Raw genomic sequence first — 18,265 nt, 5'->3', positions numbered from 1 at the left:
GTCCCCAGGCTAACTGCTGGCTGGTGGATGACAGTTGTATCTCAGTAACATCGTCCCCAGGCTAACTGCTGGCTGGTGGATGACAGTTGTATCTCAGTAACATCGTCCCCAGGCTAACTGCTGGCTGGTGGATGACAGTTGTATCTCAGTAACATCGTTCCCAGCTTGACTGCTGGCTGGTAGATGACCGTTGTATCTCAGTAACATCGTCCCTAGGCTAACTGCTGGCTGGTGGATAACAGTTGTATCTCAGTAACATCGTCCCCAGTGGCTGGTAGATGACCGTTGTATCTCAGTAACATCGTCCCTAGGATAACTGCTGGCTGGTGGATAACAGTTGTATCTCAGTAACATCGTCCCCAGTGGCTGGTAGAGGACCGTTGTATCTCAGTAACATCGTCCCTAGGCTAACTGCTGGCTGGTGGATAACAGTTGTATCTCAGTAACATCGTCCCCAGGCTAACTGCTGGCTGGTGGATGACAGTTGTATCTCAGTAACATCGTCCCCAGGCTTACTGCTGGCTGGTGGATGAAAGTTGTATCTCAGTAACATCGTCCCCAGCTTGACTGCTGGCTGGTGGATAACAGTTGTATCTCAGTAACAGCGTCCCCAGGCTAACTGCTGGCTGGTAGATGACAGTTGTATCTCAGTAACAACGTCCCCAGTGGCTGGTAGATGACCGTTGTATCTCAGTAACATCGTCCCCAGCTTGACTGCTGGCTGGTGGATAACAGTTGTATCTCAGTAACATCGTCCCCAGCTTGACTGCTGGCTGGTGGATGACAGTTGTATCTCAGTAACATCGTCCCCAGCTTGACTGCTGGCTGGTGGATGACAGTTGTATCTCAGTAACATCATCCCAAGCTTGACTGCTGGCTGGTGGATGACAGTTGTATCTCAGTAACATCGTCCCCAGCTTGACTGCTGGCTGGTGGATAACAGTTGTATCTCATTAACAGCGTCCCCAGGCTAACTGCTGGCTGGTAGATGACAGTTGTATCTCAGTAACATCGTCCCCAGTGGCTGGTAGATGACAGTTGTATCTCAGTAACAGTGTCCCCAGGCTAACTGCTGGCTGGTGGATGACAGTTGTATCTCAGTAACATCGTCCCTAGGCTAACTGCTGGCTGGTGGATGAAAGTTGTATCTCAGTAACATCGTCCCCAGCTTGACTGCTGGCTGGTGGATGACAGTTGTATCTCAGTAACAGTGTCCCCAGGCTAACTGCTGGCTGGTGGATGACAGTTGTATCTCAGTAACAGTGTCCCCATGCTGACTGCTGGCTGGTGGATGACAGTTGTATCTCAGTAACAGTGTCCCCAGGCTAACTGCTGGCTGGTGGATGACAGTTGTATCTCAGTAACATCGTCCCCAGGCTAACTGCTGGCTGGTGGATGACAGTTGTATCTCAGTAACATCGTCCCCAGGCTAACTGCTGGCTGGTGGATGACAGTTGTATCTCAGTAACATCGTCCCCAGGCTAACTGCTGGCTGGTGGATGACAGTTGTATCTCAGTAACATCGTCCCCAGGCTAACTGCTGGCTGGTGGATGAAAGTTGTATCTCAGTAACATCGTCCCCAGCTTGACTGCTGGCTGGTGGATAACAGTTGTATCTCAGTAACATCGTTCCCAGCTTGACTGCTGGCTGGTGGATAACAGTTGTATCTCAGTAACATCGTCCCCAGTGGCTGGTAGATGACCGTTGTATCTCAGTAACATCGTCCCTAGGCTAACTGCTGGCTGGTGGATGACAGTTGTATCTCAGTAACATCGTCCCCAGGCTAACTGCTGGCTGGTGGATGACAGTTGTATCTCAGTAACATCGTCCCCAGGCTAACTGCTGGCTGGTGGATGAAAGTTGTATCTCAGTAACATCGTCCCCAGCTTGACTGCTGGCTGGTGGATAACAGTTGTATCTCAGTAACATCGTTCCCAGCTTGACTGCTGGCTGGTGGATGACAGTTGTATCTCAGTAACAGCGTCCCCAGGCTAACTGCTGGCTGGTGGATGACAGTTGTATCTCAGTAACATCATCCCCAGGCTAACTGCTGGCTGGTGGATGAAAGTTGTATCTCAGTAACATCGTCCCCAGCTTGACTGCTGGCTGGTGGATGACAGTTGTATCTCAGTAACATCGTCCCCAGTGGCTGGTAGATGACAGTTGTATCTCAGTAACAACGTCCCCAGGCTAACTGCTGGCTGGTGGATGACAGTTGTATCTCAGTAACATCGTCCCCAGTGGCTGGTAGATGACAGTTGTATCTCAGTAACATCGTCCCCAGGCTAACTGCTGGCTGGTGGATGACAGTTGTATCTCAGTAACATCGTCCCTAGGCTACCTGCTGGCTGGTGGATGAAAGTTGTATCTCAGTAACATCGTCCCCAGTGGCTGGTAGATGACAGTTGTATCTCAGTAACAGTGTCCCCAGGCTAACTGCTGGCTGGTGGATGACAGTTGTATCTCAGTAACATCGTCCCTAGGCTAACTGCTGGCTGGTGGATGAAAGTTGTATCTCAGTAACATCGTCCCCAGCTTGACTGCTGGCTGGTGGATGACAGTTGTATCTCAGTAACATCGTCCCCAGGCTAACTGCTGGCTGGTGGATGACAGTTGTATCTCAGTAACATCGTCCCCAGCTTGACTGCCTGCTGGTGGATGACAGTTGTATCTCAGTAACAGTGTCCCCAGGCTAACTGCTGGCTGGTGGATGACAGTTGTATCTCAGTAACAGTGTCCCCATGCTGACTGCTGGCTGGTGGATGACAGTTGTATCTCAGTAACAGTGTCCCCAGGCTAACTGCTGGCTGGTGGATGACAGTTGTATCTCAGTAACATCGTCCCCAGGCTAACTGCTGGCTGGTGGATGACAGTTGTATCTCAGTAACATCGTCCCCAGGCTAACTGCTGGCTGGTGGATGACAGTTGTATCTCAGTAACATCGTCCCCAGGCTAACTGCTGGCTGGTGGATGACCGTTGTATCTCAGTAACATCGTCCCCAGGCTAACTGCTGGCTGGTGGATAACAGTTGTATCTCAGTAACATCGTTCCCAGCTTGACTGCTGGCTGGTGGATAACAGTTGTATCTCAGTAACATCGTTCCCAGCTTGACTGCTGGCTGGTGGATAACAGTTGTATCTCAGTAACATCGTCCCCAGTGGCTGGTAGATGACCGTTGTATCTCAGTAACATCGTCCCTAGGCTAACTGCTGGCTGGTGGATGACAGTTGTATCTCAGTAACATCGTCCCCAGGCTAACTGCTGGCTGGTGGATGACAGTTGTATCTCAGTAACATCGTCCCCAGGCTAACTGCTGGCTGGTGGATGAAAGTTGTATCTCAGTAACATCGTCCCCAGCTTGACTGCTGGCTGGTGGATAACAGTTGTATCTCAGTAACATCGTTCCCAGCTTGACTGCTGGCTGGTGGATGACAGTTGTATCTCAGTAACAGCGTCCCCAGGCTAACTGCTGGCTGGTGGATGACAGTTGTATCTCAGTAACATCATCCCCAGGCTAACTGCTGGCTGGTGGATGAAAGTTGTATCTCAGTAACATCGTCCCCAGCTTGACTGCTGGCTGGTGGATGACAGTTGTATCTCAGTAACATCGTCCCCAGTGGCTGGTAGATGACAGTTGTATCTCAGTAACAACGTCCCCAGGCTAACTGCTGGCTGGTAGATGACAGTTGTATCTCAGTAACATCGTCCCCAGTGGCTGGTAGATGACAGTTGTATCTCAGTAACAGTGTCCCCAGGCTAACTGCTGGCTGGTGGATGACAGTTGTATCTCAGTAACATCGTCCCTAGGCTAACTGCTGGCTGGTGGATGAAAGTTGTATCTCAGTAACATCGTCCCCAGCTTGACTGCTGGCTGGTGGATGACAGTTGTATCTCAGTAACAGTGTCCCCAGGCTAACTGCTGGCTGGTGGATGACAGTTGTATCTCAGTAACAGTGTCCCCATGCTGACTGCTGGCTGGTGGATGACAGTTGTATCTCAGTAACAGTGTCCCCAGGCTAACTGCTGGCTGGTGGATGACAGTTGTATCTCAGTAACATCGTCCCCAGGCTAACTGCTGGCTGGTGGATGACAGTTGTATCTCAGTAACATCGTCCCCAGGCTAACTGCTGGCTGGTGGATGACAGTTGTATCTCAGTAACATCGTCCCCAGGCTAACTGCTGGCTGGTGGATGACAGTTGTATCTCAGTAACATCGTCCCCAGGCTAACTGCTGGCTGGTGGATGAAAGTTGTATCTCAGTAACATCGTCCCCAGCTTGACTGCTGGCTGGTGGATAACAGTTGTATCTCAGTAACATCGTTCCCAGCTTGACTGCTGGCTGGTGGATAACAGTTGTATCTCAGTAACATCGTCCCCAGTGGCTGGTAGATGACCGTTGTATCTCAGTAACATCGTCCCTAGGCTAACTGCTGGCTGGTGGATGACAGTTGTATCTCAGTAACATCGTCCCCAGGCTAACTGCTGGCTGGTGGATGACAGTTGTATCTCAGTAACATCGTCCCCAGGCTAACTGCTGGCTGGTGGATGAAAGTTGTATCTCAGTAACATCGTCCCCAGCTTGACTGCTGGCTGGTGGATAACAGTTGTATCTCAGTAACATCGTTCCCAGCTTGACTGCTGGCTGGTGGATGACAGTTGTATCTCAGTAACAGCGTCCCCAGGCTAACTGCTGGCTGGTGGATGACAGTTGTATCTCAGTAACATCATCCCCAGGCTAACTGCTGGCTGGTGGATGAAAGTTGTATCTCAGTAACATCGTCCCCAGCTTGACTGCTGGCTGGTGGATGACAGTTGTATCTCAGTAACATCGTCCCCAGTGGCTGGTAGATGACAGTTGTATCTCAGTAACAACGTCCCCAGGCTAACTGCTGGCTGGTGGATGACAGTTGTATCTCAGTAACATCGTCCCCAGTGGCTGGTAGATGACAGTTGTATCTCAGTAACATCGTCCCCAGGCTAACTGCTGGCTGGTGGATGACAGTTGTATCTCAGTAACATCGTCCCTAGGCTACCTGCTGGCTGGTGGATGAAAGTTGTATCTCAGTAACATCGTCCCCAGTGGCTGGTAGATGACAGTTGTATCTCAGTAACAGTGTCCCCAGGCTAACTGCTGGCTGGTGGATGACAGTTGTATCTCAGTAACATCGTCCCTAGGCTAACTGCTGGCTGGTGGATGAAAGTTGTATCTCAGTAACATCGTCCCCAGCTTGACTGCTGGCTGGTGGATGACAGTTGTATCTCAGTAACATCGTCCCCAGGCTAACTGCTGGCTGGTGGATGACAGTTGTATCTCAGTAACATCGTCCCCAGCTTGACTGCCTGCTGGTGGATGACAGTTGTATCTCAGTAACAGTGTCCCCAGGCTAACTGCTGGCTGGTGGATGACAGTTGTATCTCAGTAACAGTGTCCCCATGCTGACTGCTGGCTGGTGGATGACAGTTGTATCTCAGTAACAGTGTCCCCAGGCTAACTGCTGGCTGGTGGATGACAGTTGTATCTCAGTAACATCGTCCCCAGGCTAACTGCTGGCTGGTGGATGACAGTTGTATCTCAGTAACATCGTCCCCAGGCTAACTGCTGGCTGGTGGATGACAGTTGTATCTCAGTAACATCGTCCCCAGGCTAACTGCTGGCTGGTGGATGACCGTTGTATCTCAGTAACATCGTCCCCAGGCTAACTGCTGGCTGGTGGATAACAGTTGTATCTCAGTAACATCGTTCCCAGCTTGACTGCTGGCTGGTGGATAACAGTTGTATCTCAGTAACATCGTTCCCAGCTTGACTGCTGGCTGGTGGATAACAGTTGTATCTCAGTAACATCGTCCCCAGTGGCTGGTAGATGACCGTTGTATCTCAGTAACATCGTCCCTAGGCTAACTGCTGGCTGGTGGATGACAGTTGTATCTCAGTAACATCGTCCCCAGGCTAACTGCTGGCTGGTGGATGACAGTTGTATCTCAGTAACATCGTCCCCAGGCTAACTGCTGGCTGGTGGATGAAAGTTGTATCTCAGTAACATCGTCCCCAGCTTGACTGCTGGCTGGTGGATAACAGTTGTATCTCAGTAACATCGTTCCCAGCTTGACTGCTGGCTGGTGGATAACAGTTGTATCTCAGTAACATCGTCCCCAGTGGCTGGTAGATGACCGTTGTATCTCAGTAACATCGTCCCTAGGCTAACTGCTGGATGGTGGATAACAGTTGTATCTCAGTAACATCGTCCCCAGGCTAACTGCTGGCTGGTGGATGACAGTTGTATCTCAGTAACATCGTCCCCAGGCTAACTGCTGGCTGGTGGTTGAAAGTTGTATCTCAGTAACATCGTCCCCAGCTTGACTGCTGGCTGGTGGATAACAGTTGTATCTCAGTAACAGCGTCCCCAGGCTAACTGCTGGCTGGTAGATGACAGTTGTATCTCAGTAACAACGTCCCCAGTGGCTGGTAGATGACCGTTGTATCTCAGTAACATCGTCCCCAGCTTGACTGCTGGCTGGTGGATAACAGTTGTATCTCAGTAACATCGTCCCCAGCTTGACTGCTGGCTGGTGGATGACAGTTGTATCTCAGTAACATCGTCCCCAGGCTAACTGCTGGCTGGTGGATGACCGTTGTATCTCAGTAACATCGTCCCCAGGCTAACTGCTGGCTGGTGGATGACAGTTGTATCTCAGTAACAGTGTCCCCAGGCTAACTGCTGGCTGGTGGATGAAAGTTGTATCTCAGTAACATCGTCCCCAGGCTAACTGCTGGCTGGTGGATGACAGTTGTATCTCAGTAACATCGTCCCCAGCTTGACTGCTGGCTGGTGGATGACAGTTGTATCTCAGTAACATCGTCCCCAGGCTAACTGCTGGCTGGTGGATGACAGTTGTATCTCAGTAACATCGTCCCTAGGCTAACTGCTGGCGGGTGGATGACAGTTGTATCTCAGTAACAGCGTCCCCAGGCTAACTGCTGGCTGGTAGATGACAGTTGTGTCTCAGGCATGCAGGTGAAACTGATAGTAGTGTATATCAAATGAATTCTAATCTGTACTCCCTCCTCTCACATCTCTCCTCTAGGCCAGACAACTCCTAGAGAAGGAATACAACTCCCTCATCTCTATGGGAACAGAGAGAAGACCAGATGAGGTATTAAAGAACACAGTAGGCTTAGTTCAGAGACTATGTGAAGACTGCATTTTCCACCTCATACAAGTCATTCTTTCTAACTTGACAGTTTGACAATGTTGACAGACACAACCTTTTTTTCTTTCTTTCTCTCTCTTTCTCTCTCCCCTCCCCCTATTTTCTCTCCCCATTTCCACCCTTCTCTCTACACCCCCTCCATTAGGATGGGACTAAGACGTTTACCCGCTCCCCTTCCTGGAGGAAGATGTTCAGGGAGAAGGACCTTAGGGGGGTGACCTCAGACTCATCGGAGAACCTCCCTGCTAACTTCCGTGCCTCCGCTATCTCCACGCCCTCTGTGACCCTGAGAAAGGTTCAGAGTGACGGTGAGAAGGATGACCTCTCCCCCTAACCTCTGACCCTTCCCTTTGGCCACGCTCTCAGATTCCTATTTGTTCCGCTTCTTACACCTCCAGGGCTGTTCTTCTATTATCACTCAGAAGGTCACGCGTTGGACAATTTATGACCCCTTAAAACCCTGGATAACACATATTTACTATGGGCTAGTCATACTGATTTATTCATCGAGAAAAACAACTGAATTTGTCTAGAAGCGGGTTGCATGTTACATTAGAGAAGAAGTGTAAGACCAGTGTCACATGCGAGTATGTTCAGATGTACCCCATTCATAGAAGCTTACTAACTTTTGCGCCGATTGATGATAGTATTTTCTGTCTGGGGAAGTGTTGTTAAAAGCCCTGACGCTTGCTCTAAACGTTAACATCGTTTGCGGTACAGTTTTGGAAACATAAGGAACTTGTCTTTCATATCAGCGAGAAATCATTTTCTAAAAACAAAAGGTTAAATTACTACACACATTTATAGGGTTCCCACACGGCCATATTTCCAATGTTACAGCGCTTGACAGAGAAGACTGAGTAGACTACCTGTGCTAATTAGCATTCGGCGTCTCAGAACAACTGTGTGTAAAAGGAAGACGGACGCCACAAATGTGTTGTCACTGAAAGATACTGTCGGCTCAACTGTTTTAATACCAGTTAAAATAGTCTACAGTAAGTGTATATTTTGCCTTTGTGAAATTATTTTGATGTGACATGAAAGTAGAGGGCGTTGTGTTTCTAAAATCTTATCACAATTGAGAGTCGAATCACGTTTAGATGAAGTATTTTGCCTATAAACAGAACATGTAAGGTCCTAGGACTATAAGGAGTAACATTAGGCTCCTTCAGTCCATTATTGGGCTTGTTCCAACACTGATGGCATTAGCTTGGATATTCATATGCAGAACCTCCAGTGGCTCGTTCCTACAGGACACAGCAGGTTCAGAGGGCAAGGCTACCACAAATTCCCCCTCCCATACCTTTATAATAGTACATCATGGAAAAGTTCAATGCTATTTAGTTGTTATTTTGATAATATTTCTCTCTCCTTCTCTCTTAGTGAACTCTGGGCCTCGCGGTGAGGCAGCCTCAGTCAGGACATACTCTTGCTGAAGGACACGGAGGTGAGAAGCCCTCAATCAACACATTAAACACATGTAGTAGCTAGTTAGAGTTTTCTCATGGTTTGATTTGCAACAAAACCTTCAGGCATGCCAGATAGCTTGCATGTGTGCATATTGAAGTGGTTTGACTTGTTTTCAAGCTACATTGTTTGTTGTGGTGCTGTGTTCTGAGCTTTGGTTATATCATTGTTTGTGGGTGAGGTCTTTAGCGGTGGGCTTGGTTCATTGGTTGGTGGGGATTTGGTTTGAGTGAAGTCAGGAGGACTGTAGTGTGCGTGAGAGTAATCCTGTGTTTCTCCTCAGGGCCATGGTGACTGGATCACGACTGGACTGCCCTCCTCTCATTCATTCACAGGAGGGGAAATCAGCAGAGAAGCAATGAATATATACATTTATTAAATATAAATCTATTGGTCTGACCATTCTGCAATAACAGAGATAATGAAGAAATGACGGAGATGGAGAAACAACAAAGGGAAAAGAACATGAAGAATGTATGAAATATTGACAGGATATATACTGTACGTACATGGATAGAGGGGTAGGATGAGGCAGGACGACTGTTTTATCTCTCTTTGTTCTGTCTCAATATGTGATTGTGCGATGTGGAGTTGTGTGCTGAGGAGGAGGAGACTGATATCCAATGTCACCCATTGTGGCTCTCTATCTGTTAGCTTCTATGGTGCTGTCAGATGTTCTCCTAAGTTGGTTAGAGTGCTGCAGTAAAACCATGTCCCCATTTAGGCCTTCATCTTGGCTCCAGCCACATCAGAGTGGCAGCAAGCCGCTCCTCTACTCATGGTTTGTCCATTGGCACCTTGAAAGCTGAGAGGCTCTAGTGTAATCTCTTTTGAATGGAATCTATTGTGGAGATCAAAGGCCGGGCCACAGCAGCAAGGATACGATGGGATGGGGGGGCCACAGCAGCAAGGATACGATGGGATGGGGGGGCCACAGCAGCGGGGATACGATGGGATGGGGGGGCCACAGCAGCAAGGATACGATGGGATGGGGGGCCACAGCAGCAAGGATACGATGGGATGGGGGGCCACAGCAGCAAGGATACGATGGGATGGGGGGGCCACAGCAGCAAGGATACGATGGGATGGTGGGCCACAGCAGCAAGGATACGATGGGATGGGGGGGCCACAGCAGCAAGGATACGATGGGATGGGGGGGCCACACCAGCAAGGATACGATGGGATGGGGGGGCCACAGCAGCAAGGATACGATGGGATGGGGGGGCCACAGCAGCAAGGATACGATGGGATGGGGGGGCCACAGCAGCAAGGATACGATGGGATGGGGGGGCCACAGCAGCAAGGATACGATGGGATGGGGGGGCCACAGCAGCAAGGATACGATGGGATGGTGGGCCACAGCAGCAAGGATACGATAGGATGGGGGGCCACAGCAGCAAGGATACGATGGGATGGGGGGGCCACAGCAGCAAGGATACGATGGGATGGGGGGGCCACAGCAGCAAGGATACGATGGGATGGGGGGGCCACAGCAGCAAGGATACGATGGGATGGTGGGGCCACAGCAGCAAGGATACGATGGGATGGGGGGGCCACAGCAGCAAGGATACGATGGGATGGGGGGGCCACAGCAGCAAGGATGGGATGGGGGGCCACAGCAGCAAAGATACGATGGGATGGGGGGGCCACAGCAGCAAGGATACGATGGGATGGGGGGCCACAGCAGCAAGGATACGATGGGATGCGGGGGCCACAGCAGCAAGGATACGATGGGATGCGGGGGCCACAGCAGCAAGGATACGATGGGATGGGGGGCCACAGCAGCAAGGATACGATGGGATGGGGGGCCACAGCAGCAAGGATACGATGGGATGGGGGGCCACAGCAGCAAGGATACGATGGGATGGGGGGCCACAGCAGCAAGGATACGATGGGATGGGGGGGCCACAGCAGCAAGGATACGATGGGATGGGGGGCCACAGCAGCAAGGATACGATGGGATGGGGGGGCCACAGCAGCGGGGATACGTTGGGATGGGGGGCCACAGCAGCGAGGATACGATGGGATGGGCGGACCCAGCAGTGGGGATACGATGGGATAGGGGGCCACACAGGCATTGTGTTAAATGGCTGTGATGTCATTTAGTCATTTGTAGGAATCCACTAAAGCCAGTTAAATTAGAGTGTGGGGACATGTTGTTGAAGCCAGGTTACATACTGCAGGTCTAGTACAAAGCCCAGGGTAATGGCTTTCTAGATGTGGTGAACTTTACGGCTCTCATCATCAGCTCAGGTTCATTGGGTGCCCCTGGAAGACGAGGGGAAAGATGGAGGTGTGACGAAGGTGAGATAAAACAGTCAAAGTGACCAGAAGAAAAGAGGATGGAGACGGTTCATTTACTGCACGCAAGCCATAACAGAAACCAAGAGAGGAAGGATGATTAGGAGATCCAGGTGAGAGAAGAGACTGTTGGAAGTCAAGAAAAACCTTTAGCTTCTGTGTTACGATGCATGTCAAACAACCAAGATGACAATGAAGTCAACTTTGGGGGGTGAAGATGATACACATATATCTGTAGAAATCTAACCTATGAGGATGAAAGCCTGGGGAACAATTTGTAAAATGTGTGTATTTTTATTTGTATGTTTTTATGATAACTATATTTATTTTCATTATGTATGTATGTATTGAATAATTGTATGTACATGTTCATTTAATACTTAATTCTTACTCATTTAATTTGACCTCATTTGAAAAGTAAATATGAAACATTAAAAATGGTCATTAAGATATGCTACTGTATGTGTACATTTTGAAAACAAATTGTGTTATGATTGAAAAAAAATAATATGAATGACGAAGATGATAACACAAATTGAAAATAACACCTGCAAAATAAACAGTGATGAAGATGATGGTGATAAAAAGACAAAATAAAGTGGACTCGTTGTACAACACATCCCAATGTGTGTGTTCTCACTTTGTGTACCTGGGGTTGGCACGTGTGTAGACAACAGGAGAGTGTGTAAGGGGAGGAGAGGCAGTGGTTTGTGTATTTGTGAGAAGAATGTTCAGCATGTGTATACTGTATGTGTATATGACAGAAAGAGAGACAACACACACCGATAGATCACACCATTGACACTTGCCGGGAAAGACCATTATGCATAAAAATCATGATAAAATAAGTTATAATAGTTTATCTTTTACTTATGGAATAAGAAACAGGCCTTTACAATATACATACATGTATTACAAAAAGCCAGATGTATAAATATGTTGTACTGCATATACTGTTGAGTGCAGAGTTCAAACTGCAAACTGCGGCGAATGGAATTCTTCAATCATCTAATGATCTAACTACAGGGAGAGATAGAGATAAAAATGCTTCTGTGGTTGTCACACTGCTGCATGGTTTCTATTGGTCACTCAAATGTTCTGATCACATATGACTGGCTACACTGTAAATGGACTGTTGCTCTCATGACAACAGTATGGGCATCATGATGACACCCAGCATTGTGCTCACAGTATACATGGCTCAATTCTCCTCTCTATCTTACTATTAAAGCACTCAGTGATAATGTTCTCTGTGAGACTTCACAAAGGAGGACTGGGGATGGTCAGTGCTCAGTATGGAGTGTTGAGCAGTATCAGGCTAAATCACTAGGTGCTGCCAGTCCCTTCCTCTCCCATTCAGAGCAGAGGCCAGACGCCAGAGGCTGGAATCATGTAACAACAACAAACCTATCATTCCACATACCTTTCTCTATAAATATACATACTTTCATACATAAAAGCATACTGATCACATATTGTACACATATATAAAGAAATATATTAATTTAAAACTCATGCTTACATACAGTATTACTCAGCAATAACATGTATGATATGAAACAATTGTGAAACAAACAGTACTTTTTTTAAATCACTGTTTTGATTTGATAGTTTTCCCTAAGTTGTATTGTTGAGGTTTTATTGTTTTTGTGTAGTCACTCTCACTGAGCCCGTGATGGGTGGAGGGGTTGTCTTGCCTACACTCTTTAAAAAAAAGTGCTATCTAGAACCTAAGGGTTCTTTGGCTATCCCCATAGGAGAACCCTTTGAAGAACCCATTTTGGTTTCAGGTAGAACACTTTTGACTTCCATGTAGAACCCTTTCCACAGAGGGTTCTACATAGAACCTCAAAAAGGGTTCTACCTAGAACCAAAAAGGTTATCCTATGGGGACAGCCAAAGAACCCGTTTGGAACCCTTTTTTTTGTAAGAGTGCAGCTATCATAAGAAGAATGCACTAATGTAAGTCGCTCTGGATAAGAGGCACCCTGGCCTATAAAGTAACACCTACTGTCTAATTGACATTACATCCAATGTTCCAAGCATTATCTGTGTTAACATTTCTTCCACATTATCCTCTCCACCTTTCCTCCATCTCCTGCCCTCACTCCCTTCCTCTGTTTTTCCTGGTTACTCTGGACAGTAGGACACACACGCAGGACGAGTTGATGCGGACCCACCTCCAGCCCTGCAGACCGTTGTTGTCAACAGTGAGGGCTCGGACATATGTGTCCTTGGCCTTACACTGACTCACCCACTGTCTGATGTCCACGCCCCGGCAGCTGGCCCCGGACACACCTACGGGTCCTGTCACTGTTCCTGCTGCCGAGGCCCCTGCCCCCCCTGCCTCCCGCTGCGGCCCACCGCTCCTCTGCTGCCCCTCCTGGCGGCAGCGAGTCTCATAGAAGTACTGCTTCAGCGCCCCCTTGACTGTCTTGATCTCTGGCACGATGTTGACTGTTTTACCCCTATCGTCGAATACCGTCGTCTTGTCCGTTACCCACACGCTCTCCGACTCACACACCGGCATCTCACCCCGCCCGGTGTGGGGCAAGTGCGAGCGCTTGTGCCTGGGGGCGGGGCGAGGGGGCTCCCTGGCCCCCCTTAGAGTGTCCACCCAGCTCAGCGGCACACTCCCGTCCGTCTCTCGGTCCCCATGACCCTCCATGTGTCCGTCTGCGTCCGACACTTCCTCCTCCTCCTCCTCTTCCTCCTTGTCCTCTCCTTCTATGGGCAACATGCCTGACTCCAGCATGAGAAGGAGGGGCGGGTGCTCTGGAGGAGAGGAAGAGAAAAGGACCCGTGGGTGTGCATCTAAAAACAGCAGCTCTTGCTTCTCCTTTACACCTCCCAGCCCCTGACCCAGCCCTAACCCTAGTCCTACTTCCATTCCTTCCTCTGACAGATCCGGACCTTTCTCAGCCACTGCCCCAGGCCCACCCTCCCTCCCCTCCTCTCCCCTGTTATCACTGCTCTCTGTCCTAGCCTCTGCTCTCTGCGGGGTCCTCTGACTGGAGGGATCTGGCCCAGTTTTACTGTGGTGTCCAGCATTAGTGGAAGGTTTGTAAGTTTCCACCACATACATGTTGGGAGGTCTGAGATCCTGTTCATCGGTCCTGGGGTCTAGAGAGTGATGATGGTTTTCCTTCTGAGCCATGTCTCTAAAGCTGCTGTCATCACCAGCTCTGCTGCTGTCTGGTTTATAGTCCCCTAGTACATAGCTCTCCTGGGAGGGGTAGTCCTGATGACTGCTGCCATTGGTGCTCCTGAGTTTTCCTCCATCAGTGTTAGAATATTTATTTAAACCAACGCTGTTCGTGTTTTCTGTATGAAAATTGCTTTTTGACAAATAACTTTGTTGTTTTCGCTTCCCTTTCAAAGTTTGCACCTCCTCTTTAATTATGGAGGGGTTATTGTAGTCCTTGTAGTCCACATTGTAGGCCTCAGGAGCTGGAAGTGTGGAGTAAGATCCGGGGGAGTGACTGGAAGAGTCATCAATGTCCTCTGTGTGGTCGTCCAGGCTACTGCCAGGCTCCGTCATCGCAGCAACAGTACTGGTCACAGGGCTGTGAGGGAAGGGCAGGGCCGAGGCGATCACCATGGCAACCAGGGGAAGCCAGTGCATCACTCCCAACACGTATCAACTGAGGTTGGAGAGACGGGTATGGGGAGAGAGAGAGAGAGGAGAGACGGGTATGGGGAGAGAGAGAGAGAGGAGAGACGGGTATGGAGAGAGAGAGAGGAGAGACGGGTATGAGAGAGAGAGAGAGAGAGAGAGAGAGAGGAGAGACGGGTATGGGGAGAGCGAGAGAGAGGAGAGACGGGTATGGGGAGAGAGAGAGAGAGAGAGAGGAGAGGGGTATGGGGAGAGAGAGAGAGAGGAGAGACGGGTATGGAGAGAGAGGAGAGATGGGTATGGAGAGAGAGAGAGAGGAGAGACGGGTATGGGGAGAGAGAGAAAGAGGAGAGACGGGTATGGGGAGAGAAATAGGGAGAGAGGAGAGACGGGTATGGGGAGAGAGTGAGGAGAGGAGAGACGGGTATGGGGAGAGAGAGAGAGGAGAGACGGGTATGGGGAGAGAGAGAGAGAGGAGAGACGGGTATGGGGAGAGAGAGAGAGGAGAGAGACGGGTATGGAGAGAGAGAGAGAGAGAGAAGAGAAATGGGGTTAAAACAGTGTTCAATACAGTAAATGTGGAACTCTCATGAAAAGGTAAAACAAGCCTTTTTACTGGTGCTAACCTGTAGCTTAACTGTTAACTCTAGAAGTGTAGAGGTAGCTTTATAATCTTAGCAGAACTCATGGAAAACAGGGAAAACTGCAGAAAGATCAGTTTATCCATGTGAGGAGACTGTGGAACAATGGACATGCAGCAGAACAGATCCCCTGCCTGCCCGGTTGGCTGCCTGGTTGGCTGCCTGGTTGGCTGCCCAGTTGTTGGCCTTCAAATGGAGCCTCTATAATCCTGCTATGTGTGTCGACTGTGGGTCATTCATCTCACAAAGGAAATGAATTACAACTCAAGCAGTCATAATGAGGCCTTAGGGTTTCGAAAGGCTTTTTTCAACTTTTAAGGGCGTAAAACATCAAATGTTTGTAGTTGCAGTTGGTCCTCTGTGCCCAATCTATGGTTGTGTGCGAAGTAGTCCCTTTGGTCAATTCTATAAACAGATTTGGTTTGGTGCATGTCAGTTTGCAAAAACATACATGTGCATACGAGTAAACACGCAAGCTTTGATCCAATAAATGTTTTGCCTTGTGGCAGAAAATAAGGCATTTCACAGTAATAACTGAACTAATCATTTAATTGTTGTTGTGACAGATGCTGAACTTAGACTTGGAAACATAAAAAAAGTGAAACCAGAAATACTTGAAGAAGAGTTTTTCTTCTCAAAAGCTCCAGAATATCCTGGCCCTTGGCCAATTCTCTGAAGGTTTGCATCACAACCTCCTTTGAACACAATGATGAATGATGAGTGATACCAGAGAAACCTTTAACCGCTTCCCTAGTACTTCCAGAGAAGCTAAACACCTTCTTTGCCCACTTTGAGGATAACACAGTGCCACCGACGTGGCCCGCTACCAAGGACTGTGGGCTCTCCTTCTCCGTGGCCAACTTGAGTAAGACCTTTAAGCATGTTAACCCTTGCAAGGCTGCCGGCCCAGACCGCATCCCAAGCCGTGTCCTCAGAGCATGTGCAGACCAGCTGGCTGGAGTGTTTACGGACATATTCAAACTCTCCCTATCCCAGTCGGCTGTCCCCACTTCCTTCAAGATGTCCACCATTGTTCCTGTACCCAAGAAAGCAAAGGTAACTGAACTAACTCAATTATGTCATCATGAAGTGCTTTGAGAGACTAGTCAAGGATCATATCACCTCTACCTTACCTGACACCCTAGACCCACTTAAATTTGCTTACCGCCACAATAGATCCACAGATGATGCAATCGCCATCGCACTGCCCTATAACATCTGGACAAGAGGAATACCTACATAAGAATGCTGTTCATTAACTATAGCTCAACATTCAACACCATAGTACCCTCCAAGCTCATCATTAAGCTTGGGGCCCCAGGTCTGAAGGTAGGAAACAACACCTCCACTTCGCTGATCCTCAACACAGGGGCCCCAAAAGGGTGTGTGCTCAGCCCCCTCTTATACTCCATGTTCACACATGACTGCGTGGCCATGCACACCTCCAACTCAATCATCAAGTTTGCAGACAACACAACAGTAGTAGGACTGATTACCAACAATGACGAGACAGCCTAAAGGGAGTAGGTGTTGGCCCTGGGAGGGTGGTGCCAGGAAAATAACCTCTCACGTAACGTCTACAAAACAAAGCTGATTGTGGAATTTAGGAAACAGCAGTGGGAGCACCCCCTATCCACATTGACGGGACCGCAGTGGAGAAGGTGGAAAGCTTCAAGTTCCTCGGCGTACACGTCACTGACAAACTGAATTGGTCCACCCACACAGACATTGTAGTGAAGAAGGCACAACAGCGCCTCTTCAACCTCAGGAGGCTGAACAAATTTGGCTTGATACCTAAAACCCTCACAAACCTTTACAGATGCATCCTGTCTGGCTGTATCATCACCTGGTACGGCAACTGCACCGCATGCAACCGCAGGTCTCTTCAGAGGGTGGTGCGGTCTGCCCAACGCATCACCAGGGGCAAACTACCTGCCTTACAGCACCAGATGATAATCAAAGACAACAACCACCCGAGTCACTGCCTGTTCACCCTGCTATCATCCAGATGGCGAGGTCAGTACATGTGCATCAAAGCTGGGACCGGGAGACTGAAAAACAGCTTCTATCTCAAGGCCATCAGACTGTTAAATACTGTAGCCAATCAGTAGCACCTTAGAGGCTGCTGCCCTATATACATAGACTTGAAATCCCTGGCCACTTTAATACGGGAACACTGGTCACTTTAATAATGTTTACATATTGCATTACTCATCTCATATGTATATACTGTATTCTATTCTACTCTGCTGTATCTTAGTCGATGCCGCTCTGACATTGCTTGTCCAAATATTTATTTATTATTAATTCCATTTCTTTGGATTTGTGTGTATTGTTTGTATTGTTGCGAAATGGTTAGATATTACTTGTTAGATATTACTGCACTGTTGTAGCTAGATACACAAGCATTTCGCTACACCTGCAATAACATCTGTCGAACACGTGTATGTGACCAATAAAATGTGGTTTTAACCAATTGCCTGATCCTCTGTCCTCTCACTCACACCTGCCACCAGAGGGCAAAGCAGACCATCATATTCAACTTGATACGTTTTCAAGATAATATGGTAGTACAATAATAATCTATTGACTGAGCTTTAATGTCATATCAGTATGTCAACTATGGCATTGGATTAGCAGTTTCATGTAAAAGTGTAACATTAAGGATTTTTTGAAAGGACATTCTACTCCAAAATGTAATTATGTTCACTTCCTTTAGAACTCTTCTGAAAATCGAGGACAGTTTCCTTTTATCTCATGACCTCAATGACATCACCAGCCAATTATATATGAACCCTAAAAATAATTTAGCTAGCGTAAAGTTACTGTATAATTATTACATACATCTACATATGTAGAATCTTAATTTGAGCCAATTTGCTACAGCAGGAAAATAATCCTGCAGCAACAGGAAATGTAAATTATTATGTTGATTCTAATTATCCTGCAGCAACAGGACATTTAAATTATTATGTGGATTATAATTAATGGACATTTTTGTAAGGGTTGATAATTTTGGGCACTAGAGT

At 48.2% G+C, this 18,265-nt stretch overlaps 3 protein-coding genes across 3 annotated transcripts in view; 2 read left to right on the top strand and 1 right to left on the bottom strand.

Annotated features, from left to right (window-relative positions):
• The window catches only part of LOC139364989 (liprin-alpha-3-like), a 58,840-nt gene extending 49,274 nt beyond the window's left edge, over positions 1-9,566 (top strand). Inside the window, exons 28-31 of the mRNA XM_071102284.1 lie at positions 7,086-7,154; positions 7,357-7,519; positions 8,595-8,658; positions 8,962-9,566. Of these exons, the coding sequence (XP_070958385.1) occupies positions 7,086-7,154; positions 7,357-7,519; positions 8,595-8,647 (285 nt within the window). The 3' untranslated portion in view covers positions 8,648-8,658; positions 8,962-9,566. The remainder of the gene's footprint in view (positions 1-7,085; positions 7,155-7,356; positions 7,520-8,594; positions 8,659-8,961) is intronic.
• Position 9,567: 1 nt separating this feature from the next.
• On the top strand, positions 9,568-10,740 carry LOC139423578 (uncharacterized PE-PGRS family protein PE_PGRS20-like). Its single transcript, XM_071175169.1, has one exon. It carries the CDS (start codon positions 9,568-9,570, stop codon positions 10,738-10,740), a length of 1,173 nt encoding a protein of 390 aa, XP_071031270.1.
• A 1,207-nt stretch (positions 10,741-11,947) lies between these two features.
• LOC139423577 (neurotrophin-4-like) lies at positions 11,948-13,869 on the bottom strand. Its single transcript, XM_071175168.1, has one exon. It carries the CDS (start codon positions 13,867-13,869, stop codon positions 13,084-13,086), a length of 786 nt encoding a protein of 261 aa, XP_071031269.1. The 3' UTR covers positions 11,948-13,083.
• Positions 13,870-18,265: the final 4,396 nt, after the last annotated feature.

Source organism: Oncorhynchus clarkii, chromosome 13, assembly GCF_045791955.1.
Source record: "Oncorhynchus clarkii lewisi isolate Uvic-CL-2024 chromosome 13, UVic_Ocla_1.0, whole genome shotgun sequence".
NCBI classification, from domain to species: domain Eukaryota; kingdom Metazoa; phylum Chordata; class Actinopteri; order Salmoniformes; family Salmonidae; genus Oncorhynchus; species Oncorhynchus clarkii.
This window is presented reverse-complemented; position numbering and strand designations above follow the sequence as displayed.

What these genes read in the sequence shown, in the direction of transcription:
- LOC139423578 (XM_071175169.1), top strand. Translation starts at nt 9,568, where the DNA reads ATGGGGGGGCCACAGCAGCAAGGATACGATGGGATGGGGGGGCCACAG.
- LOC139423577 (XM_071175168.1), bottom strand. Translation starts at nt 13,869, where the DNA reads ATGGAAGTAGGACTAGGGTTAGGGCTGGGTCAGGGGCTGGGAGGTGTA.